The sequence below is a fragment of the Balaenoptera borealis genome (assembly GCF_965194805.1).
Source record: "Balaenoptera borealis genome assembly, chromosome: 10".
Lineage (NCBI taxonomy): Eukaryota > Metazoa > Chordata > Mammalia > Artiodactyla > Balaenopteridae > Balaenoptera > Balaenoptera borealis.
Genome location: NC_138874.1, coordinates 106,598,837 through 106,612,928, shown reverse-complemented (window position 1 = coordinate 106,612,928; position 14,092 = coordinate 106,598,837). Strand labels below are relative to the sequence as shown.

Here is a 14,092-nt window from a genome sequence, read left to right as displayed (position 1 = left end):
AAATATGTCCATTTCCTTTGACTTGGCAGGGGAGGGATGCCAGCATTCTTAGAATGGGAGACAGCTGTGTGAGAGTCAAGGTGGTGTTGCTGGGAGAGGTGGTGAGCTCCCTTCTGTAGAAGTGCTGAAGCTGGGTTTTGACTTTATGGGAGCTGCTCTTCACTTAAGTGGAGTTTGAAGAAGGGATTTCTCATTGGGTGGGCAGTTAGGCTGGGCAGCCTCCAAAGAGCTCTTCCAACTTTGATCCGCTTATACTAGTTTTGAATATTTGGAAAAACCTTGTAGAAATTTTATGATTGGTTATGATGTACATTTATGACTAAACTAGCAAATGATTTTTGACTAAACTGACAAATGATATTGTAACTAAACTGGTAAAGAGCCTTCAGATTCTGTTTTTCATATTTCCATTTTTCCCCTAAATTCTAGCTGTTTCTTCTTAAAAAGTAGGTTATCACTTACATGTGTCCACAGAATTTGCCTCCCTTGATTTTTTTTTTTTTTTTTTTTTTAATTTTCTCCTGTTCATTTTTTATTTTTGGCTGCGTTGGGTCTTTGTTGCTGCATGCGGGCTTTCTCTAGTTTTAGCAAGCGGGGACTACTCTTTGTTGCAGAGTGCAGGCTTCTCATTGCAGTGGCTTCTCTTGTTGTGGAGCACGGGCTCTAGGCACGCAGGCTTCAGTAGTTGCAGCACGTGCGCTCAGTAGTTGTGGCGCACGGACTTAGTTGCTCCGCGGCATGTGGGATCTTCCCGGACCAGGGATCGAACCCATGTCCCCTGCATTGGCAGGCGGATTCTTAACCACTGTGCCACCAGGGAAGTCCACCCTCCCTTGATTTTGATATAAACACTTCGCTAATTTTTCTAAAATTTGCAATTCAGTATCATGGCTTTATCCCAGAAAATCTTTCAAAGTGCATATTTTCAACCAAAATTATGTAAAAATTTTGTGATTCCCTATGGGAAAGCACCCTGTTCTGTCACCAAATCATTAAAGGGTACAGTAGTACTTTTTTTGTTTGTTTTTGTTTTTTTGTTTTTTTAATATCTTTATTGGAATAAGTAGTACTTTATATTTTCATAATCCTGGCCCTCTACTTAGCACTTTTACTTATCTTCTCTTATTTGAGTCCCTCGCATTAAAGGAAGAAAGTTGTGGAAAGGAAGACACCTGGGTTCCTACTGAGGCATAGTTGTGACCACAAGGAGTGGGTTGGGTATTGATTCACTTACCTGGCTGGGGCAGAGGATGGACACTGTCTTTCATAGACTCTGAGGCCATGCTCAGTCTCAGAATACCAGCCTTGATCAAGATCACTGTTCCTAAGTTTCTAATTTCAGCACAGGTTAGGAAAGAAAGCAGATAATTTGTTCTCTGTTGGCCCATAGATTGGCATTTATTCCCTTTTTGTCCTGGTGGCATCTTTATTCATGTGGTAGAGGGGGCACTGAGTAATCCATGGGTCATTACCCTCCTCACTGGCAGCTCACACTGGAAAGGCTCAGTCAGCCATCACAGGGAAGCTATGTAGACAGGCCTGCTAACCCTGCCTTTCCTATGGCAAGGAAAGGCCAGTGGGAGATTCTGCATGTAAACAGCTGACTTCTCTCCCCAATGTCCGGTGGTCAGGGGTCTCCTGACATCAATTGTAGTATTTCTAACAATTATTTTCATACACCGAATGAGGCCATTTAATGTTATAGTAATTTTACTCGTTCATTTTTGAAGAGCTGATATATTTATTTATAGGGTTTTTTTAAAAAGGTATAAAAAGTACATACTGAGAAGTTTTATTCCCACCTCTCTCCTTGTCTGCTCCCAGCTTTTAGGCAACTGTTTTTATTAGTGTCTTATGATTCCCTCCAGTGCTTATTTTATATACAGATATAAGCGAACGCAGTATATATTCTTATTTTTATTCCTTTCTTACACATTCCATTGTGTAGATGTACTATAACTTATTTAACCCGTCCCCCGTAGACGGCAACCTGAATTATTTCCAGTCTTCTGCTGTTACAGAGAGCACTGCATGCGTAACTTTGTACCTGTTGTCAGTATGTTTGGAGAGTAACTCCCTTAAGTTAGATTGCTGGGTCAAGAGTAAATGCAGCAGTAATTTTGATTAAATTGCCAAATTGCCCTCCATAGGGGATTGTGCCATTTTGCATATCCACTAGCAAAGTTTAAAAGTGCCTGTTCTTCATGGCCTTGCCTATGGAGTATGTTGTTACACTTTGAATTTTTGCCAATCTGGCAGGTGAAAAATAATTAGTCAGAGTTGGTTTCATTTGCATTTCTCTTATTATATGAGTGAGGCTGAGCATATTTTCATATGTTTGTATTTCTTTTCCTGTAAACTGTTCTGGTTTTCTCATTTTTCTATTTGATTGTTAGTCTTCTTTTCTTGGTTTCTAGGAGCTCTTTCTATAGTGAGGAGATTGTTTGCCCAAGATAAGAGTTATTTTTCTGTTTCTTTTGACTTCGCTTATGGTGGTTTTTTGTTTTATTTGAAGTCATGCAGAAGTTTTTTACTTTATGTAGCTAACTTTATCAGGTTTTTTTCTGTATGGCTTATGTATTTTGAATTATAGTTAAAAGTTTTTCCTTAAATGTTTTTAAATAAATGCAGAATAGACTAGTATACCTCTTATGTTTTTGCCTAGGCTCACCATAATTTTGAAGTCTTTTATGCTTTTTTTCATGTTTTATTTGAATGTTTGCTTTTAATTTTAGAGATGAGCTTACTGATGCCTTTAACAAATAAACAGCCTTCTGAAAACTTTTATTTCTGTGAAGCAGTGTAGGAAGATAGCTCTTGTAGATTTCTCTGAACACCTTGAATTCACCTTCCAGAAGAGTGTGTGGAACTATTTAAACATATCCAGAGATATTTTTGTAATCCTAATTTTGGAACTGGAATAAGAGAACAGGGTGCAGGACTGTTTGGTGTGTAGTTGCTTGGGATGACTGACTCCATAAAGAGTCTCATTTAACATTGCCTTTGAAGGACTAGCCTAGCACTGTTCTGACAAGGCCAAGTTGGTCATATTCAGGGAAATGCCTTGGATTTTTGGTGTAAATGTGAATTTTTGTTTCTCTTAGTGGAATTCTTTCATATGAAGTTTAAATGCTAGTATTCCAAAACTTGATAAAATTAAAATGTTTTATTTTACAAAATGAATTGAACCATTTCTAGAATTAAGCTAACAAATTATTATACATTTACTGTGAGGATTAAAGGCTGCCTCATGACTTATTCTGATGGGTGCTTTGCACAGAGTAGGCCCCGCTTTACCTGACATTCTGGACTCATGCTGGACTAGCTCAGACGGGTCAGAAAGGGTGTGCCCGCACCATATACTTAGCAGCTGAAGACATTTTGCCTGTGCTTCCAGCACTTGTGTATGGACCTTCCATATTCTGCCCTGCCAAACTTGATGCTGCCTTTGATCATTATTTGGCTAGGATTGTTTTGGAAGAAATGATGTCCACTGATGCAAAAATATAGTCTAAGCTATCTAACAAAAATTCTGTTACTGGCTGTCCTGATATGAGCAGTCATTTTATGGTTTGTGTCTAGCCTATCACATGATTCCTGTTCAGCTTTGCGAACTATTTTTTTATTTAAGGCTGTGTTCCATTTATGTGATGTAGGGAGTAGGCAGCACACAGCTTTAATGTGGATGGCACAGAGAAAGTCTTTGAAATGTTTTGAAATAATATGTGAATATTGTCAAATAGATCCTCTTTTGCAGTTAATGGACAGATTCTTGTTTGGGCTGGAGTTTATGTGAAACATCTTTAGGTTCATGGAAATATAGTGTGGAGTTATTTCAAAGCTAAAAGTAACATACAAGCTAAGAGCAATATTTTCTTTTTATGTGTTACCTGCACAATTGAATTGCTTACTGGGGGAAGGGCAGGTTGGTGTTTGTTGTCAGAGATTACATTATGGAAGATGAGCTCATTTGGGAACTTCTAGCGTGCAGGCCCTCAGATGGAGCATCCTCATTCAAACCAGCCTATGGGCCTCTTCAGAGGATATGCCAAATAGCTTTTAAAGGCAAGTAAAATGTTCTTGCTGAGTGATTGTTGCCTGGATTTCTGGAACAAAATAGAACGTTGTTAGGAGTATTATTGGTCTTTTAGCTGAGAGGGTCACTCCAGGATTGGGGCTTTTTCATTTAGTAGCAGGGGTCTGGTTTTGAGGGCAGCTTATAGCTTTCTAGACTTGTGGCATTATTAGGTAATATCTCTGGCAGCCTCTCACATGCATACACCACATTTACATTCTTTGTGCCTCCTGTTGTTTTCACATCTGCAGTTTTCTCCTGCTAATTTTGCATGTTCCATTTTTAAAAAATTTTGGGGGGGTGGGAATGAAGGCTGTCTGTAGAAGTTGAGGTTCCAGATACAAGATCCATCCTGTATCTTCCTTTTTTGCTCAGCATTAACTTACTTGTTTCCGGATATTTGGTGAATGCTCCTGTGATGATACTAGTGTAAGACTCTCAGCGGGCTTTGGCCAGATACTGTGTTAACAATAGAGGTGTTTAAAAGCGGTATTAAGGTGGATCTGTTTAGGGCTCTTTAGGCTGTCTAAAGCTAGTTTGTGCTAAGTTTTTCTCTAAATGCTCAGCCTAGAGAAAAACCCTGCAGAGACCCTTTGGTGTGTTCTCTTCCTGCTGGTCCTTAAGACTCCTCACCCAGCTCAGCAAGAGGTTTCTGTCCTGGTCTTGAGTGTAACCAGAGAAAGAAAGTGGGAAACTTTGGTAACTGGAGGATTACACAAAAGCATGAAATAATTACTTGGGCTGCATTTTAATCCATCTGTAGAGGCTATTTATGAATTATTTACTTATTTGTTAATTCAGCAAGTATTTTGTATTTTCTACTATGTGCTAGACGCTGCTCTAGGTACTGGGTGAACAAGACAGGCAGAGTTCCTGTTTTTGTGGAGCTTATGCTCTGCTGTTGGGAGATAAGTAACAAACATGTAAACAGATTATTTCAAGTAATAATAAGTGCTAGGCAGAAAATGAAACAGAGTATGGGATAGAGAGTGAGTGACCAAGGCATGCACGAGGGGCTGTCCCAGCTAACTTGGTGATGTAATGCCCCTGAGGAGGAGAATTCCAGCTAAATGGTAAGGCGATAGCCATGTGGCTAACTCGGGGGAAGAGTGTTGCAGGCAGAGAAAGTAGTAAGTGCAGAAGTGCTAAGATGTCCAAGGGACAGAAAGAGAGCCAGAGTGGTTGAAGTATAATGAACAGGGGTAGAAAATGAGCTTGGAGAGGTAGGCAGGAGCCATATCTCACAGGACTGGGAAAATGAATTTTTTATATATATATAAATTTATTTATTTTATTTATTTATTTTTGGCTGCATTGGGTCTTCGTTGCTGCACGTGGGCTTTCTCTAGTTCCGGCGAGCGGGGGGCTACTCTTCCCGGAGGTGCGCGGGCTTCTCATTGCAGTGGCTTCTCTTGTTGCGGAGCATGGGCTCTAGGTACGCGGGCTTCAGTAGTTGTGGCTCACAAGCTCTAGAGCGCAGGCTCAGTAGTTGTGGCGCACAGGCTTAGTTGCTCCGCGGCATGTGGGATCTTCCCGGACCAGGGCTCGAACTCATGTCCCCTGCATTGGCAGGCGGATTCTTAACCACTGCGCCACCAGGGAAGCCCTGGGAAAATGAATTTGCATTGACTTTTTTTAACTATGATGGAAAGCCACTGAAGGACTTTAATCAGAGGCATGAAATAATCTTATGTATGCTTTTACATAAGATTGCTCTGGCTCTTGTCTGGACTAATACTAAGACTCTTGCAGTGGTGTAGGGGAGAGATGATAGTGGTTTGGATTGGGATTGTAGCCGTGGGGCTGAGGAGTGGTTGGTTTTGGATTATGTGCTGGGACAGAATGCTCCAGAGTGAGGGAAAGAGAGGAATCAAGGATGAGCTAGGATTTTGGCCTGAATAATTGGACGGGTGGTGGTGTGATTTATTGAGGAAGTCTGAGGAAGGAGTGAGGATGGAGTGCATTCTGGCCATGGTAAACTTGCAGTACATGGAAGTCATCCAAGTAACAGTGGCTGTGAGGCAGTTGGACCTACAGGTCCGAAGTGTCAGGAGGAAGTCAGAGCTGGAGATAGAAATCTGGGAGCCATTGGCATATGGATCGTATTTCAAGTCACAGGACTGGTATGACTGCTGTCCTAGGTGAAGGAGAATTTTACATGGAGAAGAAAAAGTGGCCAAGGACAGAGTGTTGGGCAGAGCTTGGAGTGTTTCAGGAAGGAAGAGGTCAACTGTGTAAATGTTGCTAAGAGACCAGGGAAGAAAAAGCTAGTGGATTGGTTATTATTACTCATTACTTAAGCATTTTAGTCATTTGTCTGAGAACCTGGAGAGACAAAAATAGGATTTACAGACAGCATAGGACTTAATCAGACCTCTATTTTATTATCTCTAAAGTAGAACTAGAACTTCTGTGGGTGTTTAAGAAGAACTGGTTATTCTCTGTAAAAGGTTCACGTTCTTCTGTCCGCAAGAGGGTATTCATGTCCATTAAGATCCTGAGATTTTTCAAAAGCTTTAAGCAGCTTTTGGTCCCGTAATACGGCTTTTAGCGGAAGATTTTGAATTTTTCTATTCCATATTTGAAATTTTCCCTGTTATGTGCAGGTCACCAGGGATGTCGATAGTAGAGCCAGATGTGTCTTCAAAGATGTTTTAGTCAATCGATTTCTAGGACCCAGGGTAAACCATCTTTATAGATAGTCCTTCCTTCATTTAATAGCTTTCTATATTTAAAAGATAGCACCTTTTAGCTAAGAATAGTCATTATAAATGACTCAGCTACTGCTTAAGTTTAATGTCTGTTTTAAAATAAGTTGTTAGAATTGAAATACCTGCTCTACTTCCATTGTCAATTATGCCAATTCATTTCTCCTACTTTGTTGTGTGAAGCTGTCAGTCAGTTCTGTTGACTCCCTCTTCTTTTTTTTAATCCCCAGAGGTGACCAGTCCCGGAAGAGAGCTGGCGATGAGTTGGCTTATAGTAAGTAATGATGTTCCTTACCATCCTTGATGGTTTTGTGATGTAAGGCAGCCACTGGCTATAATGATATCCAGTGTTCTTGGTTGTGGTCTCCAAGGGCACTGTGTGCGGTCAGGGTCAGACTGTTCTGTAAGCTGTGGCAGCTCTGAAGCCCAGTTGCTGGTGGCAGTTTTCAGGCAGTTGTCAAGAGGCTGCCAGTTCTTTAGTCTCCACTAGAATGAGATAAGGGCCCAGACTCAGCTCCTGATTATTTGGTCCCCTTTCACTTCATTCAAAACCACATGGTTTTGAGGTTTTCTCTGATCTCCTTTTGGGGGATTGGGAGAGGGGTGAGAAATATATGTCAAATAAACAGATTCCTACCATTATCAAATGCTGTCTGCTGTTGATACTTTAACGATGTTTTTTTCAGACAGCTCATCAGCATGTGCAAGTTCCAGAGGGTACAGATAGTGAATGTATTGAATGTACTTTCCTTCCTGAAAAGAGGACACACTGGAGCTGCAGAGACTGTATTCAGAGCACAGCGGGGTCCTGCAGACACTCAGGAGCTCTGTCACCAAGCTGTTCTTGGAAGAGGATGTTGGAGTTCTTACTTTGGTTTGTAATTTTAAAAAACAAAAAACTAACAAACAAAAACAAAACAGTTGCTGCTAGACTTGGGGATGATTTTGAAATGGGACAATCTTCTAATGACTTTATCTACAGATTCCATGAGGAACAAGCATCATGAAGAGTGACCCTTGCTAAGTGAGATCCAGCAGCCAAAGTCAGCAGCTTCCTCCAAAAATATAAGAGCAGAAGAATCTTTTTTATTTTTTTTTTAAAGCACTTGTTTTGTTCATTTGCGGACTTGGCACTTTGGCATATTGGTTTCACACAGCAAGATATCTTTTGCTTTAAAATCAAGCAGATCATTACAATACAGTATTTTTCACCCCTAACCAAAACAAACCCCTTTAAAAGAGTTGGTCTTTGTTTCGCATTAGGAAGTCTTCTTACAGGAAGACGCTAACTCTGCTTCCAGTGTAACTTCTCCCCCCACCCCCGCCCGCACCATCAGTTCACAATCCTTTTCTACTCTGTGCCTTGAGCTTTGTGCACTTTGCAGCTCTGTGACCATGTTGTCAAACTCACAAATGCTTCCTGAAAAAGTTGATGGTATCACAGACTAACTTGCCAAGATGTCAGGTGTGACTTCATAGCAGGATGCTCAATAAGTGGGAAAATAGAAACATGTTGCACGTTGGTCAGATTTCCTCCTGCCTCACCGTGGCTTGTTCATGTTAATGTTGGGGACCAACTCTCGTAGACCATTTCCATTCCCTCCGTCACTTAACATGCTCTCAGCGGCTGCTGGAGTGTTGGCATTACGCTAGTTTAGGGCTGGCCGGTACTTTAGCACTAACGCTCCCTTTTTAATATTGTTGAGAATTACCCAGTGGTAAAAGCTGATTCCTGTGATGCTCTAGGAAGCAGATATGGTAATTAAATTCAAACATAGTCAATGGTGTGGGATTCCTGATTGATTTCATTTTTAATGGGTGAGATAAGTACTTAAAAAAAGTTTGCAGTCTGCATCTTTTAAAACATCATATTCGAGTATAATAGAGAAAAAGTAGCACTGCTGTTTTAAGGCCCCCTTCCCCTGTGGCCAAGCTATATTTTCTGTTTCCATACACCCACAGTGCTACTTAGTTCCTTGTAAAAGACTCTGAAGCTTATTCTAAGTTGTTTTTGAAAGGCAGAGTAAAATAGAAAGATGTGGCAAGGGAAAAACATTTTTCTTCTCAGTTTTGCGTAAATCTAAATTGAGCATGTGCTTGACCCTCTTTGGCTGTGTCAGCTATGTTAGACTAATATTTACCTCTTCAGAGGACTAGGGGCAAAAAAAGAAGACACATCAGGGGTGCCGACCATCACGCTTCTGATCTGCAGGTTGTTCATAGAGTTGTCTCTGCCAATTCACTTGGTCCTTTTTTGGGGGAGCAGGCTAGGGGGCGAGTTTGAAGTGTTAGGAGCAAGTCAGTCATATTATAGAAGAAGTCCTTTGTAACATGAGTATTCAGAGAAGTAAAAGTAAGGTCATCAGATTTATTTTTTTAAGTACTTATCAACCAGGGTTGGTGGATTTTGAGGAGGACTTTGAATTGGGCTCATTTCACTCTGTGAGCATCTTGGGTTATATTGAGAAACACTGAATTACTGTAAGAATAAATACAGGCTCTCACTGTGCCCTGTACAGTTTGACTTGCTACACCAGTAACATTCTGATATCAAGGAAGAATTCAATTTTATCAAGAAGTTCAATTTTACTTAATGGAATGCTTGCTGCAGGCTTATAAATAACACCTGCAACTGAACTCTTGAGCAGTTTTAATAATGTTTCTGAAAGGAATGAAATTGGAATGTTTCTTTAAATGTGGGTGAATTCTTCAGTATCCTAGTAATATACCCAAATGCTTTTTCTGGGAAGGGAGTATTCTTTGGCCAACAACGGAACTTTCCCTCTAAAAGCATTGTATTAGGATGTGGATAGGCATTAAAATCTTTGGATGCTTTTTGCATTATTAAGTTAATGGAGAGATATTTTATATTGTCTTCTTTTTAGTATTACGTATGTGTTAACAAAGTGGGCAGAGTAAAGTTTGCAGAAGTTAGTTTCTCTGTACATTTTTGCACAGTGGCTGCAGCTTGCTGTGGGTGAGGGCTTAGTGGCACAAAGCTGTGATTGGAAGGCACTGTAGAAAGAATATACACATCCTCCCAGTGCATTCGACCTGCTTCTTACTCATTTTGGCCCCTTGAGGTACATTGCAGTATGAAGAAACTATTCCTTTAAGTCTTTGTTGACCTTGCTTATTAAATTGGGATTCTTAACAAAATTCTTAGTTTGCAACATGAGGGGAATAAGATTTGCCTCCATTTTGTATTGACTAAGCACTGTTTGCCTAAAAGTATTTTCTTCTCGTGTTTACTTGTATTCTTCCTGCCAGTACAGTATATAGTTTCTGCACTCCAGTTAAACACTGGCTTTTTGTGGGGTCCAAATCATCGAAGGCAGAACATTGTAAAGCAGATTGATTGTCTCATGAGTCAACACATGCAGTTGGTTTGGCCATACTGACTGGTGTGTGTGTGCAGCCTGAAACCAGACCCTCCGAAGAAAGCCAGTTCACTCACCTTGGAATGATGACACGTGACGTCAGTAGATGATTGTCGTTTTGAGAGACGGTGCTTATTTTCAAGGTTGGCCTTAAGCTTCAGTAACAGTGTCATCTCATATCCTCTGTTGTCACAGCTGCACCCTAACCCGACTGCTTTGTTTTCTGTGGGGCAGAGAGCAAAACTTGGTGTTGTGATTCTTAATCTGCTAGTTCTTAGGTAGAGTTAGTGAGAAGAAACAAAAACCTGGGTGCATGAGTTGTGCATTATTAAATTTTGTGGAAAAGTTACTTTTTTTTCCTGTCCCTTTTGCAAGTTTGAGGAGGTTCCCCTCCCTTTCTTTGGGGGCATGGGATGAAAGGCAATTTGTGAGTAAGTGAGATTGCGGAAGACTGGATGCCCAGTGCTTGTGGACACCGCACGTGCATCTCCAGCACTACAGCCCCGTAAAGCTGTCACTCCCCGTGCTACATGCCATGCTTTCTGTCAGGTTGCAAATTTGCACACATAAAGAATTCCTCAGGAAGAGTTTGCACATGCATCACCTCGCAATATTCTGTACTGACCGAACAAGGGATTTGAAAGTTTTTCAGCACAAAAGGAGAACTTCAGAGTGGTGGTCTGTGCCCATGTACTAGCAAAGGTAACGGTGATCTGACAAACACGATTGGTTTCTGGCGTTAAAAAGTGAACAGGAGCACTTGTATCATAGTATTTAAATAAGCCTGTTTAATCTCCCAGGGTAACCCTTCCAGATTTTGTCATCTTCTCATTGAGACTAGCTCTATTTTCTTCTATGTTTCTTCTGTTTTATTGTAGTTTATTATTTCCATGATTATTATGCAAGAGGCATTGCCCTTGAGCTAAAATTCAATTGTCTAATAAAGCAGCTATTATTAGATAACATTGTTTTATGAATATACACTAATCTGAGATATTGAAAAAACTTTACAATTAAAAAGCAAAACAGAACCCCTACATGAGCTATCCAGTCATTGTTTCGATGTTTTGGGTTTCTTTTTCTTTTTCTTTTTTTTTTTTTTTTTTTTTTTTATGGTGTCTCTTTGAGCTTCAGAGTATTATGTTTACTTTAAACCAGGTTTAGGCCTCTTAAGGGGACTTGAAAATTTAAGATCGGAGTATGAATCACTTGACTGACACCTAGAAGAGGTTTATAAGGACCTTTTTGGTTGTGATTACTGTTTTCAATAAGATTGCATAAGTTGAAGTTCATGTTTATCAGAAGTTAAAATAGAGGTCATAGGAGTTTGTGGAGAAATGGCTTTCCTATTATTTTCACTACCTTGTTGAAATTTGCCCCAGTTTCTGGCCACCAAGATATATGAAAGGACCCTTGTTCTTTCCAAAGGAAATGATTCCTCTTCTGTCCCCACTGTTTATTAACTAAGTCATTGACACTTTGCCACCTCCACTGGCCAAGACCCTATTTTGAACCTCTTTCCAGAGCCAAGTGGCACAAGTACATATACTGTTTCTACTTATGTTGGTGGAGTGGTTGTGGGAGAATTAAAGAAAATGCTAATCAGAGGTACATTCTTCTAGGACCCTAGTATATATTGTACCCCTGCTGATTGGAAGTTATCTTCATTTCTGGTTGGATTGCATTGTTTAGAAATGCAATGTTAATGGCTTACAATTCTGGGAAATTTATGGTGTGGCTCTGGGGTGAATTCTGTGGTTTGAAAAATAAATAAATATTTTGTATTGATTCTCACATGTCATTTCAATGTTGTGACTATGTACTAAATGCAGTAAGACTGGATATTCTCTTAGAAGGGTATGTTTTGTTAAACAGATGGCAATTGAATTGCTCTCATTAGTCCTGTTTGTCAATATCACAGCCATGCAATTCAGACGTGATATTGTGGGGAGCTGTGGCTGGAGACAGGAATGCTTAAGAATAAACGGGAGGCCAAATGCAGACAAGAGGCTTTTGCCACCCACCAGCGTAGCCAGAGCAAGGATGAAGCAATGAAATCTAGTCCCTGGTGGTCCTTGTTTGTTGGAAAGCATAGTGGAGCTTAGAACAGGGTGTTCTGTACGTCAACTGTTTTATTAATCCAAGAAAAACAAAATGGTGGATGAAACTCTTATTGACCGGGGATTCAAAGCCACTGACTTTGGCTCTGACCTTTAACTCTTGATGGATTTTGAATCACTCCTTCTGTATTAGGGTGCATACCATCACTCTAAAACATTGTGGTTAATGAAATAAATCTTGTACAGATGTCCTTGGCCTTGTTATGTTGATACCTGGTTTATTAGAACTTTGTTTTAATATAGAATATATGGTTTTGCTTACAGTACATTCATGATGCCTCATAAATGATAACGACACTCAGTATTCTACCACGGTCAGTTAGCCCTCAGGATGAGTGTCCATCTTCACCTCTGTACCAGGGATTAAAAAAAACTCTCTCTGTGTGTGTGTGTGTGTGTGTGTGTGTGTGTGTGTGTGATGATGATGATGATCAATGATGACCAAATTGGATTTATCTCAGGAATGCAGATTTGTTAATGTTAGGAAATCAATTAATGTGACTCATCTACTAACAGATTGATGTTGTATGATCAGATTATCTGTGAAAATCCAAAATATCTACAAGGCAAATTAGAAGACTTACGAGTTTATCAAGGTTGCTGGACCAAAATCAATATCCAAATGTTAATTACATTTTCATGCAGCAGCCACAAGCAGTAATGGCTTTAAATTTTTTTAATGTTATTAAATAGAATTTACAGTAGGAATGAAAAAGTCATAAAAGTACCTAAAAATCTTAATAAAATGTATATAAGCCTTTTAATGAGAAAATGATAATTTTAAAAAAGCACCTTTGTTGACCTAAATAAATGGAGAGATGGGTAAGAAGATCATCTAGGTCTCAACTCTTTCTCCAAATTTGTTAATAGATTAAAGGAATTCCAGCCAAAAATCCCAATGGTACTTGACAAAGCTGATCCTAACATATAAATGGAAGAGCAAAGGACCAAGGATATCCAAGATATTCCTAAAAAAGGTGAAGCGTGAGGGGAGCTAGCACTACCAGAGTGTAAAACTTACTGTAAAATACTGTGAGTGATTAAAACACTGTGCAGTTGGCGCAGAGGTTATAAGTAGATGAATGGACAGGAATAAAGAGCTCGGAAACTGACCCACTCACGTGCAAGAACCTAATTTTTTTAAAGGTAGTCATTGCAGAGCAGTGGGGAGGAGGATGGATTATTTAATAAATGGGGCTTCAGTAATTCTTCACAAAGGAAAGAAATGAATTGGACTTCAGCCTTGCACCAGGCACAGAAGTCAGTCCCAAGTGGATTAAAGATTTACTGGATTAAAGTTAAAACTATAAAACTTAGAAGATGATACAGAAGAATATTTTTATGACTTTGGGGAAGGGAGGATAGAAAGTGCAAACCATGAGTTAAAAGATAAATAATTTAGCTGCATTGATAGTAAGTACTTTTGTTTACCAAACATGCCACAGAGTGAAAAAATAAGCCCAAACTGGAATAAGATACAGATAATCACGATGTATACATAACTGTTAAAAAGCACCAGAATGCAAATCAGTAACAAAGCAAGAACTCAGGAGAGAAATAGGCAAAAAAAAAAACAAGTAGGCATATCACAGAAGAAAAAACAGAAATGGCCCATAAACATGAAAAGATGTCCAACCTTATTAGTGAACAGGAAACGCACATTGAAACCATAAATATAATACCATTTCCTAGTCACCAAATTGGCAACAGTTAAAAAGTCAGAAAAGTAGGGAGGGATAAACTAGGAGTTTGGGATTAGCAGATAAAAACTACTATATATAAAATAAACTACAAGGTCCTGCTGTGTAG

The 14,092-nt window shown here is 39.6% G+C and overlaps 1 protein-coding gene across 1 annotated transcript in view; it reads left to right on the top strand.

The window, feature by feature from the left end:
* CACUL1 (CDK2 associated cullin domain 1) overlaps positions 1-13,860 on the top strand; it is a 65,871-nt gene extending 52,011 nt beyond the window's left edge. Inside the window, exons 8-9 of the mRNA XM_082407018.1 lie at positions 7,014-7,057; positions 7,470-13,860. Coding sequence (XP_082263144.1) covers positions 7,014-7,057; positions 7,470-7,510 — 85 coding nt within the window. The 3' untranslated portion in view covers positions 7,511-13,860. The remainder of the gene's footprint in view (positions 1-7,013; positions 7,058-7,469) is intronic.
* Positions 13,861-14,092: the final 232 nt, after the last annotated feature.